Source organism: Dioscorea cayenensis, chromosome 12 (assembly GCF_009730915.1).
Source record: "Dioscorea cayenensis subsp. rotundata cultivar TDr96_F1 chromosome 12, TDr96_F1_v2_PseudoChromosome.rev07_lg8_w22 25.fasta, whole genome shotgun sequence".
Classification (NCBI taxonomy): domain Eukaryota; kingdom Viridiplantae; phylum Streptophyta; class Magnoliopsida; order Dioscoreales; family Dioscoreaceae; genus Dioscorea; species Dioscorea cayenensis.
The window spans coordinates 20,731,586-20,749,343 of record NC_052482.1 but is presented as its reverse complement, the minus strand read 5'-3'; the positions used below and the strand labels follow the sequence as shown (position 1 = coordinate 20,749,343).

Genomic DNA, 17,758 nt, shown 5'->3' with positions numbered 1-17,758 from the left:
TTTATATAAAAAAAATTGTTATACAAGCCTCCAAAGCAACACAAATACATAATATCAATAGTGTGTAATAGTATAAACATATTCTTTTTTTTTAAACTATAACTTTTTATACAACAATTTTTTTTATCTATTAAGGTAAAATTTCTTAAATCATGTGTATTTCTAAACATATTATTAATTATAATATTTTCTAAAAATTTGATTAATAAATAATTGATTTAAAATTTTATTAAACTGATAAGAAAATTTTTACTTCAATATAATTTACAAAAAAATCTTTAAATTATAAATTTTTATCCATCTCTATTAACAATATATTTTTTAAAAAAAAATCTAAATTAGGATAAAATATTCATCATCTGATAATGTTAACAACTATTGATGCTTAGCAAGGCTCCAAATCAAGACATTTGGGCTCTTATAAATTTATAATACTCTTCAACCAATCCAACTACAAATTAGTATTTGGTCTTGTTCTTTTACTAAAAGATATAAACAGTAAATTACCCTTATGTTATGCACATTTAGTCCTACATTAATCAATTTATGGAAAATAACATAGTAATTGTCATAAACACCAACCCAATTTTTTTATTACAGTTTTAAATTTTATGTATTATTTTTAAATTATTTTTTATAATTTTATTTTTAAAAATAATAATAAAATCCTACGCTTGTAAATCGACAGGTTTTGCCGTTTTTGGAAAGTAGCCCGGGCTAAGGCACCTTAGGGTTGGCCCAAACTAGTTGGGTCTGCCGGGTCAACTCGGCCAGCACTATTGCCCGAGCTAATTCCGTATCGAACCCGGTGGGTCTACTTAACCGGCCCTTGACCCCTCTAATAATAATAATAATAATAATAATAATAATAATAGTTATTACGGAATTATCAACGATGCCATAAACAATTATTTGAGACATGGTAATACATTATGTTAATCATATAATTACTAAGAGTGATTACTACCTCCAGTACACCCTTCAATTATTCTCTTCCACAGAATTGAATTAGACTCAAATACTTTATCATAATCTCCACACAAATATGTTCAGTGTCTTATTTGCAATCTCAATATAGTTCACATTCAATCCAATTCTTCCAAGTTTTATACAACAAAACCTATAAAAACCAAATTAACAGTACAGCAATGAAAGATAAAAAAACTCAGTACATAACAAAAAAACTTAAATTACATCTCAATGTTCTTCAGATATGCAGAAATTTTAAAAAAAAAATCATAACTTTATATATATATATATATTTCATACTATAAAAACTCTCAACAATCAAACCATGAAATCTCTACCTACCTTCAGACTTCACTAATTGTGAGAAAACTCTGCTCATTGAAACATCAGACAGATCATTTGCACTTTGATCAAGCACACCAACAGTAACACTTTCAGTAGTATTTATGTTTTGAACCTGAGTAGGCAGCTCATCAATCCTTGTAATACTATCAACATCTGTAAACCCAGACTCAGCATCTTGAAGCTGCAAAACATACTCCAAATTCCACAGAACATCCCCCATTCCTGGTCTATCCACACCGCAATCCGCTAGGCATTTCTCGACTGTCTCCCCGAACTTCCTAAGCGAGCCAGGCCTTATAGTACCGGCGATACGGGGATCGATAATTTGATCCAATTCTCCTCTTCTCTGAAACTTCATTGCCCATTCTGCTAAATTCACCATTTCCCTTGGCAATGTGGGATCTATAACAGGCCTTGCACATAAAACTTCCAGCAGTACGACTCCGAAGGAATAAACATCAGATTTCTCTGTTAGTTGCTGTCGTCGGAAGTACTCAGGATCAAGGTAACCAAAACTCCCCTTCACTGCGGTGCTAACATGTGTTTGATCCAATTCAGGGCCTGTTTTTGATAGTCCAAAGTCTGCAACTTTTGCCATGAGGTTCTCATCAAGCAGAATGTTAGCAGATTTGACATCTCTATGAATTATAGCCTTTGCCTGACCAGTGTGTAAGTAATGCAGTCCCCTTGCTGATCCAATGCAAATCTCCAGCCTCTGTTTCCAACTAAGATTCGGAAGATCAGACCCGTAAAGATGGTTCTTCAGTGTACCTTTCTCCATGTACTCATACACAAGAATCATCTCATTCCTCTCATCACAATACCCGATAAGCGAAACAAGATGCCGGTGACGCAGCCTAGACAACAATTCAATCTCCGTTCGGAACTCATTCAAGCCTTGCTGAGACTTAGGATTGCCTCTCTTCACAGCAACTCGGGTTTCGTCTCTTAAAACACCTTTGTACACCTTCCCAAACCCTCCTACTCCAATCACCCATGCTTCATCAAAGTTGTTTGTTGCTTCTTGTAGCACAGCAAAGGAGAATTGGTACCCAAGGCTCACATTCTGTCCTAATGTAGCAGTTGTTCCATTAGAAAATCTACTTCCCAAGCTCTGCGATATTGTGCCATTGATCGAGAAAGGTAACCAAGCCTTCGTGTTCGGTTTTCTTCCCATTCTGCTTCTTCTCCTCCTCTTAAGCAATGTGAATACTATACAAACAGCTATAGCCAATGCTGCCACTGCTCCTAGGACAGCACCCACAATAACACCAACATTAGCCTTAGAACCTTGAGGAGAAACTACATGAGCAGTACCACTGCTGTTCATTTTCATAATCTCAAGGCCATTCAGAATTCCATCAGGCAATACATTGTCCAAACTTGAAGGACCAATGCTGATATTTAGCTTACTCAATCCATCATCCATTTTCACAACAAAATCCATATAATAAGGAGTAGCTAATACATTGGCACTTGCCGCGGAGAGGTCCAGGTTACTCACTGCACTATAGCTACTGATATAAACACTGAAATAGAGCTCATTCAATGTGGTGCTAACAATGTCACAGAAATGCATCCTTATTAGGTATGAAGAACCTGCATCGACATCAAACTGCCAAGTAACATTGAATCGAGCATTTTGAGTGGTAGAGATCGTCGAAACAAGCTCTGTCGCCGTGCTGTAAACAACATCAGGTGCGATCTCCCTTGTCACGCCGCTGCTGGCAGCGTAATTAATGTTGCCAGAGTATGAGACAGGCTTTGAGAAGTTCTTATCAAGAAGGAAGCTTTGATCAGGTTGCCAAGTTCTCCAGAGCGTGTCATTCGCAGGGGTAACAAGGGGACCTCCATTGTTGATCCTGAAAACAGTTTCTAATGGCTCAACCGAGAGGCCTTGATAGTTTCCAAGAGGATTAACAGTTTGAGCAGTGTCACTGATTAGATTATCAGGAACTGAAACAACTTCAATTGCATTGATGAAAGCAAGGGATTTGTTTGCAGTTGGGACAAAGGAGAGGATAAGAGTGCTATGAGTGATGTTCACCGAGTACTCTTTGAATAATGGAGTTGAAGCACTGTTTGCAGGAAAGCTATGAAGGAGGACTGAGTCTTGAGTAGAGACACTGAAGTTGGCTGTGGAGAGTTTGAAGGACTGGGAGGAGAAGGCAAAGAAGTAGAGCCTGATAAAGTGGCGACCTTGTTGCTTGATTGGGAAAGAATAGGATGAGGGATTGGTGAAGATGCGAGCTTTTTGATAAAGAGATGAAACGGAGTTCGATGAGGTGTTGGCCATGGAGTTTGTTGATGTTGTGAGAGTCCATGAGAGAGAAGTGTCAGCCATGAATGTTCTCTGCCCAACAGTGGTGTTGCTCAGAGATCCACAGTCTATCAAGTAGTTATCTATGGGAGTAAATGCATTGCAAACATACAACACAGCCATGAACATCATCAAAACATAGATCCCCATTTCAACCATTCTTGCAAACATAGAGATCTGAAAAAAAAAAAAAGAGATCTTTGTCTATCAATAAGAGAAAAGATCCAAACTTTAATAAAAAGAAAAAGGAAAACAGATGAAAATACAATGGGTGCTTCTTCCTCAAGATCTAAACTTTAATAGAAAGTTAAAGAAAACAAGATCAAAGAAAGGATTTTTTTCAGAGAAGGAGATGTAAAGATGAGACCTTGAAAGTTTAAAGCTTCTCTGAATATCTGAAACTCTACTCCCAAATGCTGCAACGGTGATGAAAAACCTCTGAAGATGAAGATGAGCACATGAAAATCATTAGAAGAAGAACAAGAACCCAAAGTCAAAGAGATGAAAGAACTGGCAGCATTGGAGAAGAACAGCTAATTAATGCAAGGAGTTGTGAAAAACTCTATGGCCTGTCAAAGAATAACACCTGGTTTTCTTCAAATTGTTATTAAAAAGAAAAACAAAATCAAAAACTAAAAACTAATAAAAATCATTCTTTTTTGGCCTTACTTGATATAAATATATTTAACTTCAAGGACGTGCATCAAAGAATGCATGTTTTTCTTTTATTTTTATTTTTATTTTTTAATTTTTTTGTATTGTTTAGTGTGAATACATTGAGAAGAATCCGAGCTACGCGGCCGTTCTTTCTCGGTTAGTTTATTGTGATTGAATAAATTTTAAAATAAAAATAAAAATAAAAATTGACTTTTTTTTAATTTTGACTCATTGTTTTGTATGTTTGTGCATGTTAAACGGGTTTAATTTTTGATTTTTTTTTTTTGCATGGATTGCTTCATTTGTTGAAGTGCTGTCAAGTCTTGACAATCACCTTTGCACGTCTTAGCATTTTAATTGGACTACTAAAAAAATCATTTTTTTATTCACTGTTTAATATTCAAAAAGTTAGAGAAAAATAATTAGTTATATTTGTAGTACATTCACGGCTTCACATTAGTCTTTTTTTTTTTTTAAGATAAACATGTGGTCAATAATCCAGTCTTTAAAAAAAACATGAAATTATAGGCATTTTTTCATTTTTATTAATACATAAAATATTTATTAACTTTATAATTAAATAAAAGACTTTTTTTTATAACTAAATCTGTAACATTACACAAATATTTACATACATTCTGTGTTAAAAATTAAAAATAAATTCTTTTTAATAAATACATCAAACATTGTTAGGGCATGTGCACTGGCAAAAAAAATTGAACTTCTAATTCATGTACCTAATAATATCGAGTTCAAATTACAAGTCCAAACTTATATAACCAGATATCTATTACTATTATTATGATTTAAAATTAATATTTTTAAATGTTCAACATTTCCCAATGGGAGCATTACAGCTAGTCTCTTGACTTTTAGGTATAAAAAATAACATTATATTCAACTTTTTTTCTTACAAACAAATTACTAGACAATGGATAAATTTGTGTTAAGTTTACAGTGTCATAAAAATAAAATAAAGAACTTTCATATAAAAGTGAGAATCATGTGCATAAATAAATGCACACAATATGAAATAACTGATTTTACAAGTACACAAATGCAAAACTCCCAAAACTTTAATATCTTGGGAATCGGACGGTGGAGAAGCGTCCGAACAGGCTGGCGGATTCCAAAGCTGAAAACAGTGAAGCAAAAGGCACCTAACATGTAACGTGTTCCAATTGTGAACCATGTTTGAATAATTAGTATTACTTATTGAATGTATTGTAATATATAACTCATATATATATTAAGTAATACTAACTAACATTAAAAAAGAAAGATTAATAAATATCTAATATGATTAAAAAATCTAATCTATAAATTTAGCTGCTATAAAAAAGACGGTGTGCTTCTTAAGCTGTCATCATGATTCTTGGATATATCAATGACATCAATGATGTGGAATTAACGCGTTTGTGATGTAATTTGAATGAAAGTTGATGACCATTTTTGTCAAATTTGGCCACTTGCTGATATTCAAAAGAATCTAAAGCATGTTACAATCACATCAATTTTATTTATTTCTGCGAATATATCTTTACTTTATATTTTTATGTAAAATATATAAAGAAATACTTTTATGACACCAAAAACCAAAAAAAAATTTGTTTATGTTAAGAATATATATCATAAATATATAGAGAGTAATAAGAATAGAGACCCAGAATATTTACCAAAAACCCTTTTCTTCTTCTTCTTCTTCCCTCTTCTTTATTTCTCTCTTTTCTTTCTCTTCTCTATATCCAATTTACAAATGAATGGGGGTATTTATAGGGTTACAAAAGTTGAATGAACGGCCAGGATCGATTTGATCCAACGGTCCAAAATACCCTGGTTGGTGGAATAGTAACAGTACCGTCGACTGCTACAGTGAAGGCGTCTGCTACAGTGATTTTCCTACAGTGATATTGCTACAGTAGGCATCCATTAAAATATTTGTTTATAACAGTTTAATATATATATATATATATACTTTACAAAACTAAGTATCGTGTATCAATAATAGGGTTTTCAAAATATATATATATAGAAAAAGATCATATAGGTAATTTCATATATTTGAAATCTAGGGACATTTTACATTTAATCCGTTAGATCATTATTTAACAGTTGTTTGTTTATATAAACACTGTATAACGCGGTTTCTAGACTTAAAATCTAAGGACATCTCTAGATGATGGGTTCTCTCTCTCTATATATATATATATATGGCTAAACATCATCTGCGGACGTTCGTAGAGCGTCCGCATATGATGTACAGTAACTTTAATAATGTTGGACGGCTGTGATTGATTGAGTTACTGTGCTGTGCTGAGATTGATTGGATGGTTCAGATTAAAATACTGTGCATCCCACTTTTTACTGTGATTATAAATAGTGTACAGTGTTACTGTTCCTAAAACGGTGTGCAGCCGTTGGATTGAAATCCAACGACCCATATCAACGTTCACAGATTACAAATCTGTGACATCCTCTATATATATATATATATATATGAAAGTAAGAGACAGGGAGACACAAATACGACTTGGTCTAGCAACAATATCATTAACAATAGTCAAACTATGTATCAAAAATGAAAATAGGTGATTGGGTTGTCTATTTATTTTTATAATTTTTTTTGTATGTACTAATAGAAATAGAATTGAATGACCGTGATTGGTTGGGTTACTGTAACAATTACAATTAAATGATTGAATCAAAATACTGTGCATCATATTTTTCACTGTCTTACGAAGTAAGTACTTTATTGTGCTACTGATTATAAGCACAATAATATTATTTAGCTTGAACAATATAATTTAGTTGAGGGCTATTGCGAAGATCATTGGATTGGAATCCAACAATTGACGACTAGCATTGGTAGATGACGCGGACTCTGTGCCATTACTCTAGACATAAACTAAGAGAGCCTAATCAACGCCTGGGATGGATGTCGCCTACTCCGGATTGGGCGCTATACCTTCGGTTGTAGACAGAAAGTCTATACTGCGCTTTACAGAGGCAACTATCTTCCAACTTTTATTTCATAAATTTTTAATATGTATAACAAAACGATTTTTTTATAATATATATATATATATATATATATATATAAAAAGAAGGGATGAGAGTGGGGACCCGAATAAGTGGTCAAGTTGGTGTGGTGGAGTTGTTGGCCCGTTGGGATACGAGCATGAGTTGTTCAATGGTTGTACCCAAACGCCGTGATACCATGTGATTGGTGGGACCCAACCCATTTGGTCTCATCCTTGAAACCTTTATTTTATTTATTTTTTTATTTATGATATTTACAAAATAAGGAATATATATACAAACTCAAATATTCCACTTTATCAAAACTCAAATATGAATAATATGTTACGGTAGAAATTTTCTTTGGTGTGTGTCTTCTAGTGTTTGCTTATGTATATTTATTTATATTTTATATTGTTTTTGTTTAAAATTGAACGTTTTTGTAACGTTGGTAAACCCAAGCATCAACATCTATGTGTTTGTATTCCTTCATATATAATATATATAATTATCAGCGATTAGGTGGTACTGAGCCTAGAATAATAATATAATATAATATAATATAATAATAATAATAATATAATAGCTTACCTGTCTGAATAAATACTCTTTAGTATGCTTTTTTTTATTATTTAGTTATTTTAAATCTTTGCTTCTCTCTTCAACATTATTAATGGAGACTTGAGAATAATGTTTGCTTCCATTGTGGAATGTTAATAAGGCCGATATGAGCTTTTGGTGATTTAATTGCAGTGTTTTATCACTTGTAGCTGATGCAATTAGTTTATTAATGTTCAGTTAAAGCAACACTTTGCTTAATGCTAAAAAAACATGCTTGTAATAACATAATTAAAAAAAACTAATATTCTGATTCTAATGTATTTAATGCTAACATTGTGTTAATCTAGTATTGATTATTACTTTGTTTGAAGAATCTTTGTTCATTTTCATTGGAATTTATTAGCATGTTTTTATCAAGTGTTTTCGTGCTTTTTTTAATTTTAAGTATCCCATGCGAGAAAGTTGGCATCTTCGAAAAATTTTTCGACTATATATATAATTCTTTTCATAAATTTCTCCAAAAATTCTCATATTAGGATTTTTCAGTAAAAAATACCACAGTTCAAATATTATGTTTGGTTCCTACCTATAAAGAGTTTTATAAATATTAAATAGTTTAAATCTTGAAAAAAAAAACAGCATATTATCTTTGATCTTGTAATATTATTTATTAGTACTATTTACTATTTACACATTTATATCAAGGTTTAATACTATTTATCAATGGAGAACAATGATCTTTAGTACTTATATGCAGGGATGGAGCGACAGGGGGCACGATGGCGACCGCCCCCCTGTCGCCGGCAGGGTCTGTTGACCCCGCTTGCTCTTTCCCTCCCGATGCTCCCCCTATGGCCCTCCCCCTTCCACCCCGCCCTTTCATTATTTTTTTTAATATATTTGTTTAACTTTTAATTTATTTTTTTTTATCTTTATATATTTTTATATTCTCATTATTTTTTATTTTTATTTTTATTTTATTTTTGCAATTGATTAGTTTAATTAATTTATCTGTTGTATTTCTCATTTATTAGATGTTTTTTGTTGAGTTTGCTATTTTTAAAAATTTTGATTGATTTAGGGATTTCAGAAATATCAAAGCTTTAATTTAGTAATAAATAAATTTTTTTAAATTATTATTAATTTAGATATAAATTTAAATGAAAGTTATTATCTTTCAAAAATATTTAATATCAGTTTATTTTGTAATTAATAAGATCTTAATTGTAAATAATTCATAAAAGTTAATTAACAAAATTAAATAAATTCAGATAAATTATTAAATTACATATGTTCAGCAAATGAGAGTTTTAAATTTAAAATAAATGAGAATTTTTTAATTTAAAAATATTATCTATATTTTACAATTATAAATCAGAACAACATCGAAGCAATTACTTTAGGCCTTTCTTTTAAATCCTAATCATTAGATTTTTTTTAATAATTATTTTAAAAATTCAAAATTTTGAAAGACTACCGATAATTATCATAATAAAATATATTTTAATTTAATATTTAATCAAATTTTTAAATTTTAAAATAATACAGTAAAATATTATTATTAAATAAAATATTTAATGTACCATATCTTCTCTAACTAACTTTTCAAAATTCTATTATAATCCTAGCTTTTTCATGCGTTTGTTTATCCAAAATTAATATAATATATTTTTTAAAATTATAAATAAGAGTTTTTGTAGTTTTTATATTGTTACAATTTTTTTTTGGATTTTTACTTTGTTGAGTTTTATTCAAAAATTTTAAATATTTCCTTTTATCATGAGTTTAGTAGTATGTGAAAAGATAAATAAATATCTCAAATAAATATTTATTAAAATAAAATCTAAATAAATTTATTTTTTATTAAATAAATTAGAGAACTTATTATAAAAGTATGTTAAAGACCTCTAGTTATCTTAAATAACCCCAAGTCAGAATTAAAAAAAAAAAAAAACCAAATTTTGATAAAAATATTTATTTTGATAAATTAATTAATTTTAATTATTTCTCTTAAATTTTACTTATTGTTTTAAAAAAAATTAAATGTATTTTATTATTTAAAATTTTTTATTTAAAATTTTTGTTAATTAATTATTTTAAAACTTGTAATTCGCCCCCCTCTGCTTGTATGTTTTTTTATTGCCGAGGTTGTTTATGTTCAAATATATAATATATATATATATATATATATAAGAGCCATTGAAGTAAAAAACGGGTTTTTTTGTTTAATTTTTCAAAGCCATCGAAATTTCCGATAATTTTAGACCACAGAATGTTGAGAGATGAGGGTTGTTTCCCATTTATTTTTATTTTTATTTATTTTTCAAAATTCTAGTCTTTCTAGATCAAATAAATGCGCATTTTTCCATATTTTACAAATAATGTAAAGCGTGGTTTTATTACTTTATATATATAAAAAATCTCTTTTATAGGCCACGTGTTTTCATCACGTGCCAACGAGCGCCGCCGGAGCAAGATCTCTCCGGTGTCAAAAGTCTCTCTTTTAGGGCTCAAATCGAAGCCCAAGGTCAAACCCCAAATTCAGTGAACAACCTCCGTCTTCGTCATCGACGATTCACTCCAAGCGGGTGCTAGGGTCAACCTCATCGGCACCGGAGTCCACTACGCCGGTGGCCATCGACGAAGCCTCCCAGATCTTCCAGGATTGCATGGTTTGTGCCCTAGTTTCTCTTTCTTCTTTTTTTTTTTGATGTTTCTCAGTTACTGTGATTGTTTATCAGTTACTTTGGTTAATTTTTACTTGATTGTTCGTAGTTAATTTGATCGTTTCTACATTGACTGTAATCCTTGATTTACATGATTATAGAATCATTTTGTTCTTGTTAATCCCTCTTGTTTATGATCTATAAAAAGCTTAGGAACTTGCAAAATTCCTGCTTTCTCTGTGATTCCAACTGAATAGAAGTTTAAAGCTATTTTTTTGTGTCTTTAATGCTTATATAAGGCAATCCCATGGTTTTAAAGTTATGGAATTAGTGGGGTTTTGTCATTGCTCTTGTAGATGTATAACAAGTTAAGAACTTGTGAATTATCTGATTGCTTGATTATGCCTATCACATTGAAGTTTGAGGCTATTGAATCTTGTATTAGATCACCATTTGTCACTCTATATGGTTGAGAACAATTTCGATTCTTATCCGTCTCTGTGTGAAGACGAAAATTAAGAATATCTTGCTGACTATCTGACTGTGTTGTGGTGCTAATCACATAAAAATGTCACACTATTTGAATTTGTTTTATCAAATTTTGTTACTCCATGAATTTCACAGGACATCAAAATGAAGTATAAGAGAGAGAACAATTCCAATTCGAGGTCCAGTATTTTTGGGAGGATATGGTTTTCTTTGCGGATGTTTCTGTTCAGTGTGCTCTCCTTTGGTCCTATGCCTGCACACATTGCTTTCATTATGGATGGAAATCGTCGATATTCAAAGAAACATAATGTCAAACAAGGTAGTGGACACAATGTTGGCTTCTCTGCTCTCATATCCACCCTTCAATACTGCTATGAATTGGGTGTGAAGTATGTGACTGTTTACGCCTTCAGTATTGACAACTTCAAACGAAAACCAGAGGAAGTCCAGTCCTTAATGAATCTTTTGACAGAGAAGATTGATGAGATGTTAGAAGAAACCAGTGTCGTCAAGGAGTATGGTATCAGAGTTAATTTTTGGGGTGACTTAAATCTATTGACCGAACCTGTGAGGCTGGCAGCTAAGAAGGCAATGGCGGTAACCGCTGAAAATACAGGCCCTGTGCTCTCAGTTTGTGTTGCCTACACTTCCACTAATGAAATCTTGCATGCTGTCCAAGAATCTTGTGCTGAGAAGAATAACAGTATGGCTGTAGGGTATTCTAATGGACGCATTAATTCTTCAGAAGGTTTGCTTTCAGTGGCCGATTTGGAACAGCACTTTTACAGTGCTTCTTTCCCGGAACCTGATATCGTCGTTAGGACATCAGGAGAGACTCGTTTGAGTAATTTTCTTCTATGGCAGACTTCATTTAGCCATTTGCAGAATCCGATTGCTCTGTGGCCTGAGTTCTCTCTCAGGTATCTCGTATGGTCTATCTTGCAATATCAGAAAGCCTATCCATCTTTACAAGAGCAAAGAATCAGGAGTAAGAAAACACATTGATGTTTTGCTTTGAATCCCTTCATTACTATACCTTGAAAAATAATGCACTTTGTCATAATACTGCCGGTCATACAATACACCAACCATGTTATGCCTTTTAAAAAAAAAAATTCTGAGAAAGAAGATGTCGAAGCTATTGGAATCATGTCAAAACTTCTTTGTTATAATGCTGATATATCACAGTTGACCTTTCAATTTTGAAGGAAATGAAATAGTAATTGCCCAATTATAAAAGTATGTTTTTTTTAGTGTCTGATCTGTATAATGTACAAGCAGGGAAATTCATTCTTGTGGATGGACAAGTTTTCGATTATTACAATCACATTTTATTATTTTGTTATCATCTCACTACAAGAAACTCGTGTATTACAAACGGAATATTTTTCGTTTCTAATTGTAATAGATTAGAAATAAAATACAATTCTGTTTCTAATATAATTAGTTTCCAATTTAAAAATGGATTATAAGTTTGTTTCTAATTCTAATTTAGAATCGGATTAGAAACAAACTCGTAAGTTTTAAAAACTTATAAATTACTTATATATATATATATAATTTATTTTAAAAATTATTTTATGTATATATCCATGGGATTATGATTTATTAATATTAAAATAAATTTAATATATATTAATTAACTTATTCTATTTTTTTAATATATATATATATATTCTTTATATGTAATTCATATATATTATAACTAAAAAGATTTAAATCCGCTTTTAATATTTATATTAGTTTTAAAATTCATAACTATATGATTCTTTATAATTCAATATATTTTAATTAAAAATGAACTTAAATTATTTTTAATATAATATACTTAATTTAGAAACGGATTTTGGTTCTCTTTTTGAAATTAGAAACTGAATCAAAATTCGTTTCTAATTTTCAAATGGATCTTTGAATCTGTTTCTAAATATTAAATATATTCAAAATCCGTTTCTAATTTTATATTTTTCTAACCAATTTTTTTTTATATATTTTAGAATTACTTAAAAAACTCATAAACTACTTAAATATATACATATAATATAAATTGTTAAAAATTATATATATATATATATATATATGTATATTATGATTTCAAATTTTAAAAATAAAAATTTGAATTTATTTTAAGATATAATTCATTTTTAAAAATAATTAATACATATTTGTAATCATTATTTAATATTTCAAAAAATATTTTAGATTATAGATATATCTGTAAAATATAATTTATTTTATAATTATTTCAAATATTTATGAAATAGCTTAAATTTATACATATTTCAAATATATATTTTGTTAAATCAATAGGATTGTGATTTATAAATATTTATAATATGCCAAATTTTATAAATAGATTGAGTACAAATGATTTTTTATTTATATTTTCTAGTATATAAATATGAATATATATATATATATAATAAAAGAATTTCTTAATTGGTTTCTAATTTATAAATATTATAAAAATAATTCAAAAATTGATTATTACAAAAAAAAAATTAAAAACGAATTTAATTTCGGGTTTTAATTTAGAAACCGATTAAAACCCCGTTTCTAAATTTTATTCGGTTTCTAAATTTTATATATATATATATATATATATATATAACCCTAGCTTTATTTAGCTTTCCTCCCATATTATCACCCCCTACTAGCTTCCTTCTTGTTGAGATCCTACTTCTCCTTCGAGATGATCATTTCCATTTCCGGGGTTCCTTGTTCTTGATTCTCCTCTGGTATGATCATTTTCATTTCTGATTCCTATCTCTTGGGCTCCTCCTTCAAGATTATTATTTCCTTCTCCCAGCGCTATTCCAAAAGAAAGATCAACGTCTGCCCATACCTTAGCTATCAACCTCATCAGTTCCATGCTATTTTCCTCCGTAAATATTTGCCTCTTCTCATTTATGGTTGCTAATATAACTTGATCAACTCCTTCTCCTCTAAGATGATTATTTCCACTTCCGGTTCCTTGTTCTTGAGCTTCTCCTTCTCCGCCTCCTCCTTCAAGATAATTATTTTTTTAGTGTGAAATTTTTTTTTTCGCAGATTACTCACCATATGAATGTTAAAATTTTTATCGGAACTTATGGCATTTATGTTGTATACAGAAACATGATCACTTAACTCCAGTTATAGCAAGTTGTAGAAGACCACACTTGAGGTAACTTTTCTAATCTATCCCGTCCTCGTCCGCCGATGGAGTTAGGTATTTACAAGAATGATAGATCGGAGATCCTTGTTATATATATATATATATATAATCATTACCATAAAAAATTAACTCTACTTAAAATTTAAATAGATCATTATTCAAAGAGCCAATTAGAGTTAATTTAGGATTCCATTAGATAAAGTCATAAACCACTTCATTTCGAATTTAGATAGGATTAATTAATATCATCACGAAGTTAATACATAATAGAATTCAAACTATCAAAAAATGTATTGATTGATCTTAATTAGATGAATAAACATATTCCGAATGATCAATCTTAATATTTTTTATAAAAAATATTTATTATTTTAATAAATATATCCGATAATGAAAAAAATTGGTATTTAAAAAATATTTTGTTTTAATTAACGAGATCGAACAACATTTTCTACCATTGAGTGAATATAAAAAATTTTAATTGATTTTTTATTTGAAAAAATAAAAAGAGATTGATTATATTATACTTCAACGAATATTTAATCTAATTGTTGGATTAAATATGACGTAATTATTTCATGATGTAGAAAAGGGAAAAAGAATTTAATTACGCCAACAACTGCCATGCTCAAATTAACATATTACTTATTAATTATATATCTATACAATACTATCAGTATATATATATGTATTCCTAAATATTTTACTCCCCTTTTTTATTTCTTAAAAAAACAGCATATCATTAAGGCAAGAAAATACTACATATTTAAAAAATGAAGTTTGTTATATATTCTGAAAAAAAATTAAAAAAAAAAAAGGAAAAAAGAACCACTACTTCTTGAATATTGCTGCATGCATGCAGACCCCCATTAATTGAAAAAAATAAAAAATAAAAAAATAAAACTCAAAGCCTTCTCAATGTATGTAATTAACTCTTCTGAAGTCCAGTGCCATATGAACACCACCATCTCAAAACCCATGTTTTCCTCCCTGCATCAATGTCCTATATATCAATGTCCTCCTCTTATTAATTATTTCTTTGTACTGTTTGGTTCGGAGGGTGTGAAGGGGTGGAGGGTTTGAGAAAATATTGTGTTTGATTCATGGAGGGGTGTGGAGTAGTGTATTTTTTTTGTTTAGTTGGAAAGAGGAGTGGGGAGGAGAGAGAAAGAGTGTAATGTGTATTTGACTATTTTGCCCCTGTACAATAAAATAAGTAATAATATATATAATATAATATATATATATAATATAATAATAATCAAATGTAGAATAATAATAATAACACAATATATAATATATGATAAACATTATAAAACACACACAATAATTAGGGAAAAATAAATTTTTGAAAAAAAAATTATAAGGAGTCATAACATCTTAATTATAATTGAAAAATATTGGTTAAAATGTGAACACCCAATAATCACTCAAGCATACCTTATTTTTGTCATATTTTTTCATAAACTTAAAAAAAATGGTGAAAACATACTTGGAAAGCATGCCCTATTTTTTTTATATTTAACAAAAATTATGCTCATGATAAACATATTCATGTTTTCACAAACCCAAACAATAGGATACAATAGGAATTTTACATATAGGTGAAGGGCATTAATGGTATTTTGCATTATTTAAAAAAATAAAAAAAATAAAACAATAAATATCCACTCCCCCAAAAGACCCCAATTTGGGGGAGTGGATTATGAGGGGTGAGGAGGGGTGCCTCACCCCTCCTCACCCCCTCCTCACCGCCCTTCACTCCCCCAACCAAACAACACCCACACCCCCTCACCCCTCCTCCCTCCTCCAACCAAACAAAGCTCCTCCTCCTTCTCCGAAACTATTATTTAATTTGCATGTCCGGCTGGCGAGCTAGCTGCCCCTTCTCCTACGAGATTATCATTTCCACTTCCGGTCTTTTTTTTTCCTATTTTATAAATAATGTGAATAAATCACACTTTTATTCAAACAACAATATAATTAAGTACAAAAACAAAAAAGAACAAAGAGTGTAAAAAATAACAGGTAAATATCACTAGTGGCCACAAATATTTCGTAAGTAATGTTGTGGCTACATACGTTATTTTGTAATGATGTGGCCACAAAACTTGTCTCCGGTCACATTCATGGCCACAATTTCATGTTTGGGGCTGTTTTACGGCGAAGATGCTGAGGTGGCATCCGACGGGGATGGCTCTATAATTGGCCATTTTAGCACCTTCGCCGGAAACAGCCTCAAACATGAAATTATGGCCATGAGTGTGACCGGAGATAAGTTTTGTGGCCACATTATTACAAAAAAAAAAACGTATGTAGCCACAACGTTATACTTATAAAATATTTGTGGCCACCAGTGATACTTACCCAAAAAACAAGCCTGATCCAAACAAACTGAAAAGACATCATCTGCACTAATACACTTTACTTCCAACACTTTGTTCTTGAGCTCCTCCTCCTCCTCCTCCTCCAACATAATCATTTTCATTTCCAGGTGATGTTTCAAATGAAAACCCCTGATCATGTCGTCCCACGTCAGGAAAATAAACCTCTCTGGCTCCTCCGTCCATATTAGCCGCTTTTCATTTTTCCTCCTCCAAGATTATCATTATCATTTTCATTTTCAAACACCGTTTCAAAAGAAGACTTGATGTCTTTCCACGTCAGGGCAATTAATCAACTTCTCCAGCTCCTTCTGGCCTTCCTCCCTAGCAAATAGTAGCTCCTTCTCATTCCAGATTGCTAATTCTTGAGCTCCTCCACCTTTTCCTCCTCCAAGTTCATCATTTTCATTCCAGTTCCTTCCTCTTGCACACCTCCTTTTGCTACTCCAATATTAAGATGATCATTTCCACTTCCACCAGTTCCTTGTTCTTGAGCTCCTCTTCCTCGAGGCACTGTTTTAACAGAAAACCCACATGAATTCATTATATATTTTAGTAAAGAATTTAAAGAAAGAGTATTTATTAGTTTATGTTTTAGCCATGAAGAAGAAGTTCATGTTTTAGGAAAAAAAACAAGTAGTTAATGTTAATATGTTATACTGGTCAAAGGGTATTAGTTTTCTCTTTTAGGTGATTTATCATTTTTAACCTTTGAATTTTGAAAGCAATGAAATACTACACGCTCCAGTACATATTTAAATGTGCAGGTGATTTTTTGTTTTAATAATATGTAAGCATGGGAGTAATTAATTATTTTAGATATACAAGTATTCATTTATTTCCACCATATTTTACTGTTTTATTGTCATTTTAATAGTTTTTATAAAGTACCATTTGTTTTTAAGTAAATATTTAAGACAATAAAAATAAATAGGTATTTTAAAAATATTTGGTAATAATTAACATGAATAGCATTTTTTAGTATTAGTGAATATTATAAATTTTAATATATTTTTTTTATTTTTAAAAATAATAAATTCAAGAAATAAATTATACTATACTTCAATGATACCTTTGATGTAATTGTTGGATTCAGTTTTACATAATTATTTGATGACAAAGAAAAAAAATTAATTATATATACGTCAATGACTATCACACTCACCTTAACATATTATTTATAAATTATATACAG

The 17,758-nt window shown here is 30.3% G+C and overlaps 2 protein-coding genes across 2 annotated transcripts; one reads left to right on the top strand and one right to left on the bottom strand.

The window, feature by feature from the left end:
* Nucleotides 1-1,022: 1,022 nt before the first annotated feature.
* On the bottom strand, nucleotides 1,023-4,115 carry LOC120273654 (receptor-like protein kinase HERK 1). Its single transcript, XM_039280334.1, has 2 exons — nucleotides 4,002-4,115; nucleotides 1,023-3,811 (listed from the first exon to the last, which is right to left on the bottom strand). Exon 2 carries the CDS (start codon nucleotides 3,803-3,805, stop codon nucleotides 1,304-1,306), a length of 2,502 nt encoding a protein of 833 aa, XP_039136268.1. The 5' UTR covers nucleotides 3,806-3,811; nucleotides 4,002-4,115; the 3' UTR covers nucleotides 1,023-1,303.
* A 6,182-nt stretch (nucleotides 4,116-10,297) lies between these two features.
* On the top strand, nucleotides 10,298-12,320 carry LOC120273093 (dehydrodolichyl diphosphate synthase CPT3-like). The gene is made up of 2 exons (XM_039279741.1): nucleotides 10,298-10,542; nucleotides 11,161-12,320. Exons 1-2 carry the CDS (start codon nucleotides 10,540-10,542, stop codon nucleotides 12,028-12,030), a joined length of 873 nt encoding a protein of 290 aa, XP_039135675.1. The 5' UTR covers nucleotides 10,298-10,539; the 3' UTR covers nucleotides 12,031-12,320.
* Nucleotides 12,321-17,758: the final 5,438 nt, after the last annotated feature.